We start from the raw sequence: 20,871 nt of genomic DNA, 5'->3' as shown, positions 1-20,871 counted from the left end.
CAACCCAGAATTCCAAGGGCGGGGGAGACTGTGGGAACTATGGGATAGCTATGGGGTAGCTACCCACAGTGCAACGCTTCGGAAATCGACACCAGCCTCTGTACATGGACGCACACCTCCGAATTAATGTGCTTAGTGTGGCCGCGTGCACTTGACTTTATACAATCTGTTTTTAAAAAACGGTTTCTGTAAAATCGGTATAATCCCATAGTGTAGACATACCCTGACACCTAAGAGTGAGAACGGATAGCAAATTAGACCTGAGTTTACAATAAGATATGGTTGCAAAGGGAGGAGGAATTTAATTTTTGAGGATGCATATGCAAAGGGATCAGATCAGATTATGGAGCAGGAGTCTTCTGAGACACTGTTCAATTCTGTGCACTACATAACCATAAAAGCAATTATAAACTGCAGTTTGGACAATGACCAATTCACCACCTTCAGTCTAGATCACTGTAACACTCTACACAGATGCAATGCAGAAGCTCTGTTTCGATCTTCAAAAGCCATTGATGAGTCAAAACCGAGCTACATCAATGGCCACATTTCAATCCATGCTCCACCAGGACAGCTGTACTTCTCTGGGACAATGCAGCTCACTGAATGCGTGAGAGATGGAGATCAAGTATTCTCCGTTGAGGGGGTCTGGCTGTGGAATGAGCTTCCAAAAAAGATTATACTAAATCTAGAGTCTGACCACTTTTAGGGCATGTGGTAAAACTCTGCCTTTTGAAAAAGCTTTCCCACAATACCTAGAATGGATATTAAAAACAAATTATAACTATAAAGCCTAAATAGATCTTCCTGCAATCAGAAAAGGGGGAGAGCAGAAGATGCCAGGATATCCACTAGGGTCCTCACTATATAGCTCTAATATAGCGAGGAAGTGCCTAGAGGCTATGGTGATGGGTGTCATAGAAAACTAATTGACTAGACAAATTAGATACACAGTTCAAAGAAAGGCAATACAAATTATCATGGATGGGAGGGACTGAATTCAGGAATCACAAAAAGATAAATATGCATAGCCTGACTAAGCAACAAATATAGGGGATACGATAACACTACATTTGAAGGTGTGAACAGAGAGAGAGAGAAGAATTTAGTTTAGTATACAAAGATATAACTAGGGGTAATGGCATGAAAATAAGAAAGAAAAGGTGGCTGAACTGCAAGAAAATCTTGACAGTGAACTGTATTTGGCTGTGAAAGTCTTCCCAGGAGACTGATAATTGAAATGGTTCAATTTCTAACTTCCTCTGAATCATACAGACCTGGTGCTGCCCTAGTTTGTGTTAATATTCTAATCTTCTTGAGGTTCTTTGTAATCAAGAATGGTCCACAGGCCACACACAGCTCTCCATAGGTCAGTCCATATAACAAGCTAATTATAGAGGTGATATGCTTGGTCTATGGAGGAGAACAAAGCATCCCCCATGACAGCAATTTCAACAGCAGTTAGGCTTTTGCCTTCACAGCAGGAAGTAAGGAAGCATGAGGTGGGGAAGATACAAAATGTGAAATCTGAAAAAATTAAAAAGGGGATATAAAATGATGATTCCTAAAAAAAAGAGATGGGCAAAAGCCCACACCGCACTTGCGCATGCACATGCACATGTGTGAAAAGATAGAGGAGGGGAAGAGGACTGAAAGGTAGGGGGAAAGTTACGAAAAATAAAAATCTTTTTCCTCATGCTTGCAGCAGTTTCCTGTTTCAGTGGCTGCAAGCATCTAAAGTAACCAATTTCTCCTCCTGTCTGAAATGATAGCATCCTACATCTGGTCTTGAATATCTATCTACAGGGTATCAGGCAATTTCTATCTTCACTGGAGGCAATTTCACATTGCAGTGACAGCAGCTGCTGGAAAGCTCCATAAATGGGAGCTCTGGAAGGATAGTTTGTCTCTGCACCTTTCCATGCATGTATTCTGATGGTCCTGACTGGGCCTGCCTCCTCCACACATGCCATGCCTGAAGCAGATTCCGCAGAACAAAATGCTTTTAATTGGCTGGAGAGCATTTGAAGGAAAAAACCCTTTAATTAAAACCAGAGAGTCACCAAAATGTGAGAGTCATGCAGTTGGGAGAAGCACATGCTGACCTTATGAAACTTCACAGCAGATCTCTGCAAGGGTTGTTTATACTGAGAAAGCACAGTTTTAATTAAACAGTCCTAGGGAATAAAAACCTAAGGAGCAGATTACCTAGATTCCAAAAGCTCAATTTAAGTATATGCAGAGGAAACAAGACTCCTGGTTATTCTACCTTCCTTAATATACTGTTAATACATAGTTTCTGTGTACAGTACTCAGCATTTGAGCCAGACACCCACCAAGGGAGATGCTGTATGTATCAAACTGGCTATTTAATGGAGCTATATTGACCCCAGTACAATAATAATCAAATCTGTTTGGTAAGCTCTTAAAGGGAAGGAGGAGCACCTAACAAGGCATACTTGACACTCTTAATACTGTTGCTAGATCACATACTGAAATAAACCCTGTCATATTTCCTTTAATGTGTGGAATTCCAGATTTATGCATACTTACATTTATAACTGCACCTCAGCTAATTTTTTAAAGATAGTTGGAAGTCCCATACAAAAAACACACCCAGTACATCACTGTCAAACAAAACCCCTTTTTGTTCAGAATTTAGCAGTCAACACCTCTCCAGATGGTAAAAGACGACCTGTTGAGAGCCACTCTTTCATAAGACTAAGAAATGTGGCCCACCCAAAAGCCAACAATTCCAGAGCAAAAGGAGGTATGAAGGCAATATAACCCCATAACTGGCTGTCAGTAATGCTTTTCGTGATGACACTGAATAACACAAAGTAAAAGCAGCTGCTTGAGTCTAACCAACTACACTTCTGCACAAAACCTAACAAGTCAACAGGCAGTAAAATCAAGAGGATAGGAAACTCAGTGAGGAGGTGGTATCTGCAGCATTCTCCCAAGAGAAATCTTCTTATTGCACCTATTTCCTGTCAATAAATACACAAAGTGTACAAAAGGTTCACTTAAGTCCCAGTATAAATTACTCCTAATCAGTGGGAGACTTCTTCCTCGCTGGCGCTACATATAGCTTTCTGAATGCATAGCTATATGTGTCTGCTGGCTGAGCCAGGAAAGCTCAAAGTGAGGCACATGAATGCTTGTGATAGCATGTTTACTGCAAGACTGACAGACAAACAGCAAATACCACTTGGGATTTTTTCTTTATACAGTGGGAGCTGCTGGCATGCTGGTTAAACTGTTGATTCAGCCCTTTGTTGAGCTTCTAAAATCTCAATGGAAACCCCACTTTCTGTACAGGGATAGCTACTGCTCTGAAATCCCAATAAAAACACACAAACAAAATCTTTTTCTGATCTCAAATTTGTATTTGCATAAGCTTAGGAACTACATTATCCTACATCTATAACCTTCATTCTTCTTTGCCTCACTTTTCCATGGTGTATGTTATATATATTTTCTCATTTGTTTGTCAAGTCCATTACTGGCAGAGAAGGGAGCACCTACTACATTTGTGGGTGCTACAAAATAATAACCACTTACCCCCAAGATAGAAATTCAAAGGCTGAATGGAATGTAAAATTGAGAGCAATGATTGTCAGAAAAGAATTCACTTCCAAACAATAGCTAGACAACAGCATCGGGGACACAGAGGAAATAGAAAACACAGTCCTGACTTACGAAAAGCTGAGAACAGCTTGGAAGTCTTGTCCTGAGTGAGACCTAGGACAAGGCACTGAACCACAGAGTAGAGCCCTGCTCCAGTAGAAACCAAGGAGAGGAAACTAAACCAAAAGAATGGAATCCCAGTTTAGATGAAAAAAGGACAACCCTTTTTAAATTCTGTATGTGGAATTATTGCTCAAATCAACAGGAGTTCCATGCAAAAATCTAGAAGCAATTATACTTTGACCCACTTATTACAAAAGCATCAAGCCTGCACAGACAGAACCTCCCTCTGGTCTCCACAGAGTTTCCTGTCTGATTTGTGTTGTCTGTCCTTGAGGCAGGGATGTCTTTCTAAAACTTGTACAGCTATGAACCCATGTGCTATGGCGATGCAAACTATATAAATAGAGCCTGGATCTCATGCATATTATTTAAACTGTTTAAAAAATACAAAAACTCTTCTTTAAATGTAGTTTTCATAAGGAAGACAGTTTAAAAACTATGAATTATCTAAAAATCCCAGACCAGAAACACCACATTACTGATCACTTTAGCCATTGTACTTAAGGAACCCCTGAGTCAAAGCACCTTTTGCTCTGGGCATCACTTAAATTTCTCAGCTCTAGGTACTTGTGCCCTTTGTAGATGTTTTGTGCATTAAGTCATTGAAGGTCTTGTTTCTGGCCACTGTAATTTGCTGTGCATTTTCACTACACCTTGAGTTCCTCCAACATTCACGAAAAAGAAAAAAAATCCAGTCCCAGACTATCTGAGTGTGAAGACAGCCAGTCCTTCATGCCCCACTGTGGGGTTTGCATGAGTTGGCAGTTTCTGATCAGTAGTCTGGACCTGGTGGAGAATCAACTGGGTGATGTTCTGAACTCTCCTGTGAAACATTCCTAGTGGATGCTACTTCACTGCAAATGCATACAATGGAAATTAAAGTAAGCTGCCTAGAGAACATTGCCAGGGGCTGTGATGTATTTTGGACTGCCTCTTTAAGGACAAGAAGTTTCTAGTAAATAGGATGGAGATGCTTGAAAACAGTATTTACCTTCTGTCTAGGAAAAATAGTGTAAGAGTTTGAAGAACTTTTTTTTGTAAGTGGCTAGATGAATTATTGACAGCGCATATTCCAACATTCTGTATTTCCCTCTCTGCTTCTTACAAACCCCTGTCTGTACAAGGGTACATAAAGTGCACTAATAATTTGAGACTTTCTCAATCAAGAAAAAAAGTTCTTGAATTCTTTGAGGGACACAACCAAAGGGTACTAATGGGCACCTGAGCCTATGCCACACATCTACTCTTGAAGCACTACAGGATTTCATTCTCTTCCCTGATCTATTCAATATTTACATGCAGCTGCTAGGAGTAAAAGTGAGACTTCATGAACTTGAATCACAACATTATTAGGTAATACTACTCTGATAGAGGTGGTGTTGTAGATTATAAAGAACAAACAGCTATTTCCAGTGTCTGGTGGAGATAAGCTTGTGGATATGGAACAGCTGGTAGAAGTTAAACTCCAACATGTCACTATGGTGGTGTTTTCATTGGTGGAGGATATGTCCATTATACATGAAGGGAGTCTGCAATTTAGGGTGGCTTTAATAATGCACGCTGACACTAGGCTCTCACAAATGATGATTTTGGAATGCTTACCTCCATTTTTACCCACTGCTCGGAAGCATCTCCAGAAGGTCCGTAGGAAGGATGCCCTGTTGTGGGGCGTGGCTTGGATGAAGCTGAACTCTCGGAACAAAATGTGAGTTCCTTGACGCACACTGTTAAAACTGCAGAGATAAAGTCAAAATGAGAGTTAGATGTAGTATTAGGAAATGGAACTCAATATGTAAGCCTGGGGCCAGCTGTTATAAACAACAAGGAAACCACAGGCAGAGTTACATTTTGGGAAACAAATTTCTAAACCATATCACAGTTCACATCCATCAGTTTTCTAGACAGAAGTCTAGTTGCATGAACTGGATCTCAAAATCTCAAGTTTGTGATTCAAGGGCTCTTGAAACTCAGATTAATTTATTCTAAAACATCCAGAGGTGCCAGGCACCCAAGAGTCACTGGAAGGTTTGAAAGACTGAATAATCCTTCTCTTTGCCAACTGTGAAATGAGTGACTCTTACAGTTGCTTGTCTGTTCAGAAAATACATTTCCCTCTAGCTCATTTTGAATTGCACTTCCTGTCCCATCACAATTCTCCCTGCAGCCACTCAAGATGCAACTTAATTAGTGATTTTTAGATTTTTATTTCCAGGTTACTGGAATTTGCACATATTGTGGACGTGGAATCTATTTCAGTTTTGGATGTGATGTAAGTGGCAATTCACAGAGTGACACTGACACTAGCACTATGGAGGAAGCATTATTATATTTCACCTTTCAAGCCAAATATAAGCCTTTACATGACAAGTAGTCAGTTTTTCCTGAAGATTCTCATATTCAGGTGCAAGATTCCAATATTTATGTTGTAAACACCATAGGACATCTATTGGCTTAATTAACTATTTTCATTTGATTTTCTCCCCCTTTTTTCCTTTTAGATTTTTAAGAAACATTTTTATTGACCCGAGGTTTTGTGACGGTTTGAAAATACCCTTTTAAGATGCAGTAAAGATCAATATGTGAAGGAAATAGAAACAAGAATACAAACAACATTAAAACCAAAGTCAAAATGATATGGTCTCTAACGAAAACTGAGTCATCCATGCATCTTGCTGTGCTTCTTAGAAGCAGGGAAAAGATTTCATACACTCCAGAGAGATCATTAAGGGATTCCCCTAGGAAAGCAGCTTAGTCCATCTCCTGTAGGAGAGTTAATGAAAAGATTCAAAGTTTATTCTTGATCACAGCAAAGCTTCTCCACAAGTAACTTCTTCACAAGAGCCAAAATCCACTGGTTAGCAGGGAACCTCTTAGTTATTTAGCTATTTTTAAAAACATATCCTGCATTATAACTTAATATTCAAATCACTTGATTACAGACAAAATTCCCTTCAGAGGATAAGAAAGGTCTTTTTTGTGACAGAAAGGCAGTCAGTCAGTCAATCAGACATTCAGAGCTCTTTTGTACAACAGCAGTAGCATGTACTTTCAAAAAATTTAAAATAAGAATTACATTCCTGCCATAGGAGTAGGAAGTCTCTGTTTGGATATAGAATAGGCTTTTACTACCATGATTTTCAGGTTAAAGTTCATTTGATTTCTTTAGATTTCCTACTTTATTGGTATAATTTTAATTAACTCTAGCAACACATCAAGTGACAATGGCATCAGGAGATTTCTGAGCGCAAGAATTAGAAGTCCTGTAAATGGAAATATATAGGCACATAAGCGGTCCAATATGACTTTTTCATTAGTTACCTTGAACTTTAGCAGTGTTGACAAATCTCAATTTTATTGCAAGTCTCACAATATTTGGTCTCTCTCTTAAATGCTTTAGTTCCTGGAGGCGTATGAATACATGGGAATCTTAGATTTCATTAAAATAATAAATTCGTTTCTCATCCTCGTGGTTGCAAGAAAAACCTTGAAAATGTGACTCAAGCGTACTTCAAAGACTCATAAACTGGAAGGCAAATAAGAGGAACTCAAATAACCAGCTTTTGATTTTGGGGGCCTGACTCATGAATTTTGAACTCTTAATGTTGCCAGTACTGTTTCTGCAAATTCTTCAGGCCTAACTATTATTACATATTTATTGAGCACTGCCAGTGTGCTCAGTGCTGTACAAATCAGATGAAGACACAGTTACTGCTCCAAGGAGCTTATATAAGAACATAAGAATAGCCGTACTGGGTCAGACCAAAGGTTCATCTAGCCCAGTATCTGTCTATCGACAGTGGCCAATGCCAGGTGCCCCAGAGGGAGTGAAGCTAACAGGCAATGATCAAGTGATCTCTCTCCTGCCATCCATCTCCATCCTCTGATGAACAGAGGCTAGGGACACCATTCTTTACCCTTCCTGGCTAATAGCCATTTACGGACTTAGCCACAATGAATTTATCCAGTTCCCTTTTAAACATTGTTATAGTCCCAGCCTTCACAACCTCCTCAGGCAAGGAGTTCCACAAGTTGACGGTGCGCTGTGTGAAGAAGAACTTCCTTTTATTTGTTTTAAACCTGCTACCTATTAATTTCATTTGGTGACCCCTAGTTCTTGTATTATGGGAATAAGTAAATAACTTTTCCTTATCCATTTTCTCTACATCACTCATGATTTTATATACCTCTATCATATCCCCCCTTAGTCTCCTCTTTTCCAAGCTGAAGAGGCCTAGCTTCTTTAATCTTTCCTCGTATGGGACCCTCTCCAAACCCCTAATCATTTTAGTTGCCCTTTTCTGAACCTTTTCTAGTGCTAGAATATCTTTTTTGAGGTGAAGAGACCACATCTGTACACAGTATTCGAGATGTGGGGGTACCATGGATTTATATAAGGGCAATAATATAGTCTCAGTCTTATTCTCTATCCCTTTTTAAATGATTCCTAACATCCTCTTTGCTTTTTTGACCCCTCTGCGCACTGCGTGGATATCTTCAGAGAACTATCCACGATGACTCTAAGATCTTTTTCCTGACTCGTTGTAGCTAAATTAGCCCCCATCATATTGTATGTATAGTTGAGGTTATTTTTTCCAATGTGCATTACTTTACATTTATCCACATTAAATTTCATTTGTCATTTTGTTGCCCAATCACTTAGTTTTGAGAGATCTTTTTGAAGTTCTTCACAATCTGCTTTGGTCTTCACTATCTTGAGTAGTTTAGTATCATCTGCAAACTTTGCCACCTCACTATTTGCCCCTTTCTCCAGATCATTTATGAATAAATTGAATAGGATTGGTCCTAGGACTGACCCCTGGGGAACACCACTAGTTACCCCTCTCCATTCTGAGAATTTACCATTAATTCCTACACTTTGTTCCCTTCTTTTAACCAGTTCTCAATCCATGGAAAGACCTTCCCTTTTATCCCATGACAGCTTAATTTACGTAAGAGCCTTTGGTGAGGAACCTTGTCAAAGGCTTTCTGGAAATCTAAGTACACTATGTCCACTGGATCCCCCTTGTCCACATGTTTGTTGACCCCTTCAAAGAACTCTAATAGATTAGTAAGACACGATTTTCCTTTACAGAAACCATATTGACTATTGCTCAACAGTTTATGTTTTTCTATGTGTCTGACAATTTTATTCTTAACTATTGTTTCGACTAATTTGCCCGGTACCAACGTTAGACTTACCGATCTGTAATTGCCAGGATCACCTCTAGAGCCCTTTTTAAATATTGGTGTTACATTAGCTAACTTCCAGTCATTGGGTACTGAAGCTGATTTAAAGGACAGGTTACAAACCTTAGTTAATAGTTCCGCAACTTCACATTTGAGTTCTTGGGTGAATGCCATCTGGTCCTGGTGACTTGTTAATGTTGAGTTTATCAATTAATTCCAAAACCTCCTCTAGTGACACTTCAATCTGTGACAGTTCCTCAGATTTGTCACCTACAAAAGCCAGCTCAGGTTTGGGAATCTCCCTAACATCCTCAGCCGTGAAGACTGAAGCAAAGAATCCATGTAGTTTCTCCTGGACCCTGGGCTCACCGCCTGCCCCCGCTGTCTCCCTACCCACCTTTACATCGAGTGCTTAATTTGTCCCCTGGCTTGCCAGGGCTGAGTAAGTCTGCTATGAAAATTGATATTTGTGCGGCTGTTAATACCACTTTTCACAGTCTCCCAGCTATCTAGGAAGTCTGCTATGAAAAATGATATTAACAAACATACAAATATTACTTTTCGCAGCAGCAACTTACTAGCTAGCAAGTCTCTAAAAAAAGGCAACCAAACACAAAAGAAACAACATCAAAAAGACAAAAATGAGCAAAGCATCTTATTTGTTTTATATTATGTTTAAGACTAGTAAAGAATAGAAAACTATACATTATTTTTATTATTGAGTCTGCAAAAACCCCAACATAAATTTATAATGATTTGGACATGTATATGTGCATATTTGTTTGTTTTTCCTAAAGTATTTTAAGAAAAATTGTCATAGCAGCCACCAGCAACAGTTGGTGGCCGCACTCTGAGGCCACCAAAAAATTTGTGAGAACCCCTGCTTTGGATGACTAAAGATAGATTAACAAAGTGTTGCAACTCTGTTTTGATTTTAAATAACTATAAATAAATACTTTGCCATCTGCCGATCTCAACATACTTTACAAATGTTAATGAAATAATTGAAATTCTTATTGTGTTAGTCCCCAGCTGCCTCAGCCAAGCCAAGCCCCATTGTGCTAGGCACTGTAAAAACATGGTAAATAGCATTCCCTTTCCCAAAAATTTACAATTCAAAAGAAAAAAAGAAAAAAGATATAACAGATGAATGAATCTAGTACAGTTGGGACAGGTTGGAGGCATTAAGGCCAAAGGGTTTACAGTAGTCAGAGTATAATACAATTAGCACTTGGACAAGAGTTTTCACAGTATAGGCAGACACACAAGGTCAGATCTTGGAGACGCTGTGAACGAAGGAGCAGCAAGTTTTAGACAGCCTGGAGATGAGTCAAAAGAGCAGACCATGTCAAAGACAAAGCTGAGGTTAAGTACTTTGAGTAGGGCCATACCAAATTCATGGCCATGAAAAACGCGTCATGGACCATGAAATCTGTTCATGGGGGAGACCACCATTTCTCAAACTGGGGGTCCTGACTCAAAAGGGAGTTGCGAGGAGGGGTTCATAAGGTTATTGTAAGGGGGCCTCAGTATTGCCACCCTTACTTCTGCGCTGCCTACAGAGCTGGGCAGCTGGAGAGTGGTGCAGTTAGCAAGTTGGGTGCTCAGCCCTGAAGACAGCAACCCACCAGCAGCACAGAAGTAAGGGCGGCAATACCATATCATACCATCCTTACTTCTGAACTGGTGTGGCAGTGGCTCTGCCTTCAGAGCTGGGCTCCCAGCTAGCAACCGTCACTCTCAAGCTGCCCAGCTCTGAAGGCAGCACCGACACCAGCAGCAGTGCAGAAGTAAGGGCAGTAGTACCACAACCGCCTCACAATAACCTTGTGACCCCCCCCCCCCCCGCAACTTCTTTTTGGGTCAGGTCCCCTACAATTACAACACTGTGAAATTTCAGATTTAAATAGCTAAAATCATGAAATTTACTATTTTTAAAATCCTATGTCTATGAAATTTACCAAAATGGACCATGAATTTGGTAGGGCCCCAGCTTGGAGTATCAGGATGGTGCTGGTCATTTCATAGACAATAATATTTAGGTTCAAAAAGAGGGGAAGTAACTTGCTGAAAGTCACAGAGGATGCCAGTGACAGAGCTCGGAACAGAACCCAGATATTTCAACCCCAAACCATAGCTGTAAAGTCCTTCTTCCTTTCCCAGTGCTTTGTTGCTAAATTAGGGTGGCAGCCTGCATGGAAGACGACCCAGGCATGAATTTAATGAAGGAATTTAACGAAGAGGAGGCGGATAGAAGGGAAGGAGAGAAAAGAAGCTTCAAAGCACAAGAAGCAATATATGAGAAGAATAATGCAATACTTAGAATAGAGGTTTAGGTAGAGTGAGATGCAGGAGAAATAAGAAATGAAATGAGATGCAGCCAAGAGCATAAGTTTGTAAAGCCTTGAAAAATCAGGTTGAGAAGCCTGAACTTGATATGGAAAAGAAGGCCTCACTGCAAGTTGAGGCAACTAGAAGCCAAACAGCACACCGTGGTGCCACTGGAGAACAGGCAAAGGCCTGGCGACATGTCCTGGCATAACTGGAAAGGAATGCAAAGACTCAAGCATGAATTGAGGGACTAATTTTATGGTAGTACACTGGATTATTATTACTCCTCAGTCCCAGTAAGTCTGCTCACGAGTCACCAGTGTTCTCAGCACAGGATGGATCTGAAGCCAGCAGGTAGAAAAGCATGATAACTCTGTAGGCAACAACATATGACAAGCCATGGGTGAGCATGTCAGAATATCAGGACACCTAGGTATTATATCTGTGCTACTCAACTGGCTGACAGAGTATTTCAAAAGGCACTAGGCTCCACTGTGTTTTCACATTCCTTCATATTGGGTAAGGAAGATGGCAGTAAAGAAATAACCAGTTATTGATCCTGATGCTGATAAGTCAGAACAGACAGGATGATTGTACATGTCTGTCAATAGGCCCCTTTCCCAGTCTGGTCTACACACACAGTCCACTAGTATGAGACCACATGCGTTCCCCTCCCTCAAAGAGTCTAGCTTTCTTAACCAAGACATCAACACATAGACACCATCTCTGTAGGTGCTCCAGGGCTGGAGCACCCACAGGGGAAAAAATAGTGGGTCCTCAGCACCCACTGGCAGCCCCATCGATCAGCTCCTCCCCTGTGCCTCCTGTCAGCTGCGATCACCTGTTCAGTGACATGCAGGAGGCACTGGGAGAGGAGGGAGTGGAGCGGGGACAGGAAGATGTGGAGGGAGGATGGGGCGCACTCAGGGAAGGGGGCGGAATAGGGCAGGAAGAGGCGGGGCAGGGTGGGGCCTGGGGGGGAATGGGCAAAGCAGGAATTAAGCCCCCTTTGGGAACTCAAAGTCAGCTCCTTTGCATCAACGGTAAGGTAACAAAGCTTAGCTCAAACTTTCTCTTCATGTTTAGCTGCTGCTAAGATTCCTCCATTACTGCTCAGCCCATACCCTAGAGCAGAGGTAGTCAATACTCAGATTGAAAGCCAAATCTAGACTGCCAGATGCTTTAGAATGGACCCTGGAATCTTATTTACTTATTTATTATTATTATTTTCTTTGGACTCTGGACCTTGACTATACCTTGACCAATAGATTTGGACCTTGACAAAAAATAATTGACTACCCCCGTCCTAGGAGTCTCCTCCATGGGCCAGTCCCCTTCCCCCTTAGATCCAGGTAAGTGAGCAGTCAGAGTCCACTTGAGGGAATCAACACATCCTAGTAAACAAGGCTATTTCAAACCCAATCATTTTGTCCTCAAGCAGCCAATAAGAAGAGGTTTTGGTTTACTGAAAAGCAGCAAAACAGAAAACACTATCTATTCCTTTAGCTATATGAAGTACTGCTTCTCACCTCTTGTCAAGGTTCCTCCCCCACTTTGAACTTTAGGGTACAGATGTGGGGACCTGCATGGACACTTCTAAGCTTAATTACTAGCTTAGATCTGGTAACACTGCCACCATCCAGAAATTTCAGCGTCTGGAACACTTCCTGTCCCCCCAAAACCTTCCCTTCCCTGGGCAGCCTTGAGAGGCTTTTTCACCAAGTTCCTGGTGAACATCGATCCAACCCCTTGGATCTTAATACAAGGAGAATTTAATCATCCCCCCCACCTCCTTTCCCCCACCAATTCCTGGTGAGTCCAGATCCAATCCCCTTGGATCTTAAAACAAGGAAAAATTGATCAAGTTCTTAAAAAGGAAGCTTTTAATTAAAGAAAGAAATGTAAAAATAATCTCTGTAAAATCAGGATGGAAAATACTTTACAGGGTAATCAGATTCATATAGCCCAAAGGAAACCCCTCTAGCCTTAAGTTCAAAGTTACAGCAAACAGAGGTAAAATCCTCTCAGCAAAAAGGAACATTTACAAGTTAAGAAAACAAAAACAAGACTAACACGCCTTGCCTGGCTGTTACTTACAAGTTTGAAACATGAGAGACTGATTCAGAAAGATTTAGAGAGCCTGGATTGACGTCTGGTCCCTCTTAGTCCCAAGAGCGAACAACCTCTGAAACAAAGAGCACAAACAAAGACTTCCCCCCGACCAAGATCTGAAAGTATCTTGTCCCCTTATTGGTCCTCTGGTCAGGTGTCAGCCAGGTTCACTGAGCTTCTTAACCTTTACAGGTAAAAGAGGCATTAACCCTTAACTATCTGTTTATGACACCTCTACTATATGGTGTAGCCATCTTCATGTGTGCCCTGTGGAATTAAAAAGAATTGCAAACTCTATACTGAGGTGAGCAAACTTTTTGCCCCAAGGGCCACATCTGGGTATGGAAATTGTATGGCGGGCCATGAATGTTCAAGAAATTGGGGGTTGCGGTGTGCAAAGGGGTGAGAGATCCAGCTAGGGCTACGGGCTCTGGGGTGGGGCCAGAAAAGAGGAGTTCAGGGTGCAGGAGGGAGCTCCAGGCTGGGGCAGGGGGTTGGAGTGCAGGGGTGAGGGCTCTGGCTGGGGGTGCAGGCTCTGGGATGAGGGGTTCAGGGTGCAGGAGGGTGCTCTGGACTGAGACCGAGGGGTTCAGAGGAAGGAACGGGGATCAGGGGTGGGGTAAGGGGTTGCGGTACAAGAGGGGTGCAGGCTCTGAGGGGCACTTACCTCAAGCAGCTCCCAGAAGCAGCAGCAGCATATTCCCCCCCTCCAGCTCCTACGCGGAGGCACAGCCAGGCGGCACTGCGCACTGCCCCATCCACACACACCATCCTTGCAGCTCCAATTGGCCGCGATTCCTGGAGCAGGGCAAGCCCCAGACCTTGCTCCCCAGTGGGAACTCGAGGGCTGGATTAAAACATCTAGAGGGCCAGATGCAGCCCCCAGGCCACAGTTTGCCCACCCCTGCTCTATATGCTTCAAAAACCACTGATTTCAGACCTAGTAAGAAGCTCAAAAGTTGCTTGGTTTTTTAAAAATTAATTAAAAAAAAACTTCAAGGGAGGCAAGCAAATTAGCACATTAACTGAAGTTACCATGGATGGGATTCCCGATTTGTCTAGTTGCACCAGAAATTAAACTACAGCCCTCATTAGTTCACTCTAATATACTGTAAGCACTTGTGCTTCACGCCAAAGTTTTTTTTTAGGTAAGTGGGTAATCCTGGCAGTAGTAAAGCTGCCTTTCCCATCACTGCAATGAGTGAACGAGGGAGAGGAGAGAAAAATAAACCCCAGGAACTTGGCTGGCTCCAGAAGTTGTGAAAGGCCTTTGCAGGGAGGACTTCATCAGAGATCTGTGCATTTTCACTCCTTGTCTTTAAATGGCCCAGAGCAGCCAAACTGCTGAAAGGAATCTCCTTAAGATGCCAGTATTGAGAATGATGCATCTTGCAGTGCACTCACTGTGCCTGTGGGATGGGCATGTGGATGTGCACAAGAGGAAGAAAGAGGGTTCAAGAGGACATGGTGATAACACAGCCAAGGCTCTCACAAAAGGCTGTGCTGGGAACTCCAGCACTCAGGTGCTGCTTTTCTGAACAGAAGCAGCTTTCAATGGGGCTTTGTCTTTTGTGTTATTACATTTCGGCATCCTGCCAGAGTTCAGAAACTTTCAAGCACTCTTTTCAAACCTTTGGACTTCTAAATAGATTGCAAAAGACCCAGGATGCTATGGTAACATCCCAATAGAAACCCACCACACTAGTTACTCTCTGCCTGCTGGAAACAGGCAAAGCCAAAATGCACTAAGCAAAGAGAACCTCATGTCCTAGGGAAGGACAGAAGAGCTTGGCAGGTGGCCCCCCTTTGGTTACCAATGTAAAGCACTGAATTAATTCACAGGACCCCTCCCCTATCAAAAGAGAAGCATGGCAAATGGACTGTGGCTCCCTGACTCACAGAGCATTGCATTCATTTTCACCAAGAGCACAAAGCAAAGGTGGCAAGCTATCTCTAAAGGGAAACTCCAGTGTAAGACGAAAGATTAATCACAACATCTAATTACAAAGCAGAGTAAATCATTACAACAAAAGTAAGAGTCAAATAGAAAGAATCAAGCAGGAAGCTTCCATCTTGATTTGATGATGAGAAGTATGACAGAACTAGCTCTGCTAATAGAAAGCATTGGAATCTCAAGGTTTCAAAACTCAGGCCATTTAAAAACAATGTGTGTACTTAATTAATGACTGTTAACTATCCCCACTTAGTGTTAAAATGACAGTGATTACCTTATGACATATCAGAAACCTTCCAATCTGCAATGCTTTAGAATGGTAAAACTGGTCCTTTTCAGCCCTAGTTTGCATCACCCGACAGAGCTCCTGTGGAGAAGTATCATTAAGATGGCAGCGTCCATTGAGACAGACAACATTCCTATTCACCGATGAAGGTAGTGAAATAGTCTCTCTCTCTCTCTCTCTCTCTCACACATACTATTCTTATTTAAGGCCTCAATTCTATAGCTGTTAAATCATTAGAAGTAAATATAATACTAAGTAGCCAATCACTGGAATGTTCATTTAGTTACCTATACTGGAGAAGAGAGGTGGCATATTCACAAACACTCAGTAAAAAACTGTTGCATCAATTGCATTTTTTCCTTGAGCCTCCCACATGACTTAAAGACAATTAAGTCAGCCTCAGGAAAGAACGACATCTTCCTTTAATGCAGTTAATATATTTTGAGGAATTCCTCTAAATCGCAGCAATAATGTTAAGATACATTGTTTTTGAAGATATGAAACAGTTACTGTGGATTTATTTCTGACAATTAGCTTTAACAAAGGAGAAATCCTTACTAAACTGTGGGTAGATGTGAGGTGATAATTAACACATCGAATATTCAGCTTGGTTGGACCACATAGCACTGTAATATCAGGCTTCCAAAGATCTTTCCTTGTCTCACCTACCCACAAGTTTATTTCATCTGAAAAGGGACATGGCTCAAAAAGTAAAAAAATCTTTTTCACGCTGCTTGGCCTGGGCTCACGATAGGGTTTGACTCTGCAGAGAGAACATAGGTGGCATGGAGATGATCCCAAGTAATGTTTCAAGAGGAAATGAACCAGTCGCACCTGTGACACAGCTCAGAGTAGGCAGTGAGCCAGCTTCCTGATGTTGCTTTTTAGCAGAAGGAGCCCTCCAAGCCAAGGTTATGGCTTCTAAAGAAGGGGAGGATTTTAAACAAAAGACCCTCTTCCCCTTTGCCTTTCCTATACTAGGTCAGTAATTTAACACCCTGGGCTCTCAAATCAAAGCTTGCAATGACCTTGCTGTGTTGAATTATTAGCCCAGGGTATTATTTAAAAAAAAAAGAAAAAAGAAAAAACTTCTAAAACAACAGAAGCCTTTTGATCAGAGCACCATACTGCAGCTAGCTGTAACTCAAGCTGGCCATTCTTATATAGCAGGAATTAATGACTCCCCACACCAGGCAAGACCCTATTAAAAGACAATAGCTGTCTGAAAAGGATAAGCAAGCCGATATGGATATAATAGGCCACATACGGGGGACCCTTTTTACTCTGAAATAAAGCTTCTTCTAAGAGTTATAAGCTGGGAAACCCAGTATTCAGGGAGATGGGAGGAGGGTATAAGAGAAAAGGGTGAGTAGCCATGCAGAAATGTTTGAAGGTGCTTAAGAAAAAGCGAAGGGAGCTTCAGAGATAAGCATCAATCATTAAGCACTAGTACTTTCAGACTGATAAGGTGCAATTCCAGGTGGTAATCTAGCACACAGACCAGAAGGGACAGGCTGACAGGATTTTAAAAAGAAAAGTAGCAAAGAATTGAAACTCGGCGGTAAATCACCCACCAGAGACAGGGGGCCACTTGAGTACTGGTGCGGACAGTTTATGGTGGTCACTACAAGTTACGGCCCAACTTTCCCCACAATAACTTACACTCTCCTTACTCCTCCCCAGAAAGCACCAGGCTAATAAAAACTTGCCATTGTATTGCAAACACTGGAGGCTTCTAACCCTTACCAGGTATCTGATGCTTTGTTTAATATACAGCTATGATCCGGCACACTGGAAAGAGAAAAGACCGTTTCTACTTCAGCTGTACAGTGACTTTCACTGTGTGTGGATACTCTTGTGGTTGAGGCACAGAATTGAGAGTTGGAAGATCCAAGTCCTCACTGCACAACTTTTGACAAGTCATAGCCTTTGTACCTCACTTTCTTCATCTATAAAATGAAGAGGAGACTTCCTGGCGTTGCAGGGAGTTAAGAGGATTTGTTTGCAATGTACTCAGAAACTATAATGGTGAACTCCATAAAAATGTCTATTAAAGAAAAATAAATATTACAGAATGGATTTCTGCTTCCCTTCAGTCAGGTGACCAAGGGAGCGAACAACTCCTCTCTGCATAGCATCTCCTGCTGTTCTGACCTAGTCTGTGAAATTCCCAGTGAGCCAAAAATAGTTCACCATCAGTAAAATGCCACCATGATATTTCAAAATATAAAACTTTCAAAACTGAATTAATCAATCTTTGGTACTGAACATAAGATTTCCATCTAGAAAAGCCTAGGAAACCAAGTTCTCTCTTTTCTGCTTTCTGTGTTTTGGCTATATCTTAGCAACAAAATGGCAGATTTCTTGGACTCTGGTGAACACATCTATTTTTTTAGGGTGCATTATTCATGAATCCCTTGTCTTGATGCACTTCAAATTTGGAACAAAAATTCTACTCTGGCCTCAGACAGGGGAGCATATAGGGCAGGCCAATGCAGGAGCCATGAAGTATTTCAACAATGGCCTCACACAGCTCTGGACAACAATCTTTTTTATGGAGAGAAAGAAAAACTCTGTCAATGTGTTCCACAATGTCTCCCTTTCAGAAAACAATAAAACATGTTCTAAAGAATCACGCAAAAGCTATCCTAAACACATGATTAAAAAAAACCCTGTATCCAATTACCTGTTGCTCCTACTTTTTCATATGTAATGCTGCGGATTTGAATATACCTTTGGTGGCTTAATGGTGAAGTCCTTCAGAGCATACATACAGACAACTGTAGAGAATCTGCTCCATACAGCATGTGAGCCAGTGTGACCTAGGAACCCCTTGATGCCAACTGGCAGACAGCACAGGGATGCATACAGATTTACAGGGACCCTTGGATCAGTTTTATCCATAATAATTCACTAAAAGGTGGCATGTGAAGTCTACTGAGAGCCAGTGACACACTGGTCATCATAACCATTGTGAAATGTATGTAAGGGTAATATTTAAGGGAGTTATATACCTCTACTGGAAATTACGTTCTCAGGGTCTGAGAGTTAAAGCAGGTCACCAGAAGGTGACAAAACATGTTCCTTTCACACAGGCAGGAAACATGTATCTGTTTGGTTATATGCAACTGAGTATTGTGTGCTTCACAATGGATAACTATCTGAATGCTAAACTACTAGCTAATCAAGATTAAGAAATTAATAAACGCCTGCAAAATCTACAGGAAAGAACACAGCAGGAAGGTGTCCAGTTTATGACAAAGAAAAATCAAATGATTGTGTTGATATATCAGGGGCTGCAAAAGGTCACCCTTGTATCTTTCACTTAGGAAGTAAGCTGTCAGTGAGCTTGCTTCATGAATGGAAGATCACAGTCAAGCTTGGCTGTAATATACTGGAAGGATGTGGGGACAGTTTTTGATTTTATGACATAATGTCCTATTAGTTACATTTAGGTTCTAGTATGTGTGTTATGATTTTATATGTAACCCTTTGTTTCGTTTCCAGTATTCCTGCTTGTTATAATTTGAATTTTTATTTTTATTTTTTGTTGTTAAATAAACTTATACTTGCTATAGACAAATCCTAAGTGCTGTGTGTTAAACGGAGCTATGTTCTATGCTATAACTGGTAACTCGTACTATTTCTTTGGGAACAGAGGATATGTAGTTCTGAGAGAGTCCAATGGATCAGAGGTTGGTCTCCAGGGAGATTCTCAAAGGACTCAGAGGTTGGACTGTGGTTATTGCTACACTGCCGAGGAACAGCAGAGCCCATGTGGGCTGAGAGATAAATGCTTCTGCTGCCTGTGACTAGTGATGTCAGGAAGCTGACCCCTGGCAGGCTCAGACAAGCCTCTCATGCTAAGGGCAGGTGGCAGTGATGTGCCCTACAAACCTAGGCATCCATGGGAAGAGGCTTAGTTGGTAGGATCTACTCCCAAAACTGTTGGTTAGCTAAGGGCTGGTCTACACTAGGGGAGGAGGATAGATCTAAGATACGCAACTTCAGCTACGTGAATAATGTAGCTGAAGTCGAAGTATCTTCGATCGAATTACCTACTGTCCTCACAGCGCGGGACCGACGTCCGCGGCTCCCTCTGTCGAGTCCACTACTGCCGTTCGCGTTGGTGGAGTTCCGGAGACGACAGGAGCGCGTTTGGGGATCGATATATCACATCTAGATAAGACGCGATATAATCAATCCCCGAGAAATCGATTGTTACCCGCCGATACGGCGGGTAGTGGAGACGTAGCCTCAGTGTCACACTCTGGATACTTTTATACCAGATACTGAGAGATTAACAAGGGAGAACATTGGAAACAAAATGCAAAAAGTTTACATTTATTTTCTGTTCATTCCAGATAAGGGAAACAGAACAAAAGGAGGCCAGAATAAGTAAACCAAAGACAAACTAAACTTAACAGGCAGTATTTATAAAGAAAGACTGTGTACAGCTGATAGCTTGAATGCTGCAGAGAGAAACAGGAATGGGATGAGATCTCAATTCATGGAACATAAACATCAAGATGATGTGAATGAGCCATCCACAGAGCCTGAGACTGAGGGAAGTGCAGACTTATAGAACCAGCCCGGTACGTATTCCAGAATGGCAGCCATAAAGCTCAGACCGGTCAAGTTAGAGATCCAAAGACTGCAGATACCAGCAAGGGCCAGAAGGCTGGAAATAGCAAATAAATAGAAGTGGGAGGACCAAGAAACACAATGAGCATACAAAGGGAAGATTATTGCTTTACACACAGTAGTACAGATTGTGTGTCAAAGGCTATAAAATATTCTCACCACATCTGGATGGAGGCTTGCTGACCTGATTAGGATGGAGGCTCGGTGACCTGATTAAGAGAGCTTTAAACTAGAAATTTGGGGGAGATGGTTGGGAGATGTTCGGGAGATCTCCACGCCGGAATTTAACCTTGAGAGGGAAGTAAACAACGTAAGAGGGGATACAGCCGTGGACAGAAGAATTGGCATAAGGAGGAAGGGTAGTGTAGATAACAGACTAATAGGTGATGTTGGTGGTAGAATGTCTGTGCCTAATAGGGTACAGAATGTGAGTGAAGCCAAACAGCAAAAATTAAGATGTCTGTACACTAATGCGAGGAGCCTAGGGAACAAAATGGAGGAACTAGAGCTACTGGTGCAGGAAGTGAAACTGGATATTATAGGGATAACAGAAACGTGGTGGAATAGTAGTCATGACTGGAGTACGGGTATTGAAGGCTATGTG

General features: G+C 41.7%; 1 protein-coding gene across 3 annotated transcripts in view; it reads right to left on the bottom strand.

Moving 5' to 3' along the window:
- Positions 1-20,871, bottom strand: part of CSTPP1 (centriolar satellite-associated tubulin polyglutamylase complex regulator 1) — a 160,700-nt gene that overhangs the window by 93,286 nt on the left and 46,543 nt on the right. For all 3 annotated transcript variants that reach the window (XR_007774680.1, XM_050955456.1, XM_050955455.1), the window contains one exon: positions 5,356-5,486. Coding sequence is in view for 2 of the 3 variants with exons in the window: in XM_050955456.1 (XP_050811413.1) it covers positions 5,356-5,486 (131 nt within the window). In the remaining variant the exon portion in view is untranslated. The remainder of the gene's footprint in view (positions 1-5,355; positions 5,487-20,871) is intronic.

This window comes from Gopherus flavomarginatus, chromosome 5, assembly GCF_025201925.1.
Source record: "Gopherus flavomarginatus isolate rGopFla2 chromosome 5, rGopFla2.mat.asm, whole genome shotgun sequence".
NCBI classification, from domain to species: Eukaryota; Metazoa; Chordata; order Testudines; family Testudinidae; genus Gopherus; species Gopherus flavomarginatus.
Note: the sequence above shows the minus strand (reverse complement) of the source record. Positions and strands in the feature narration are given on the sequence as shown.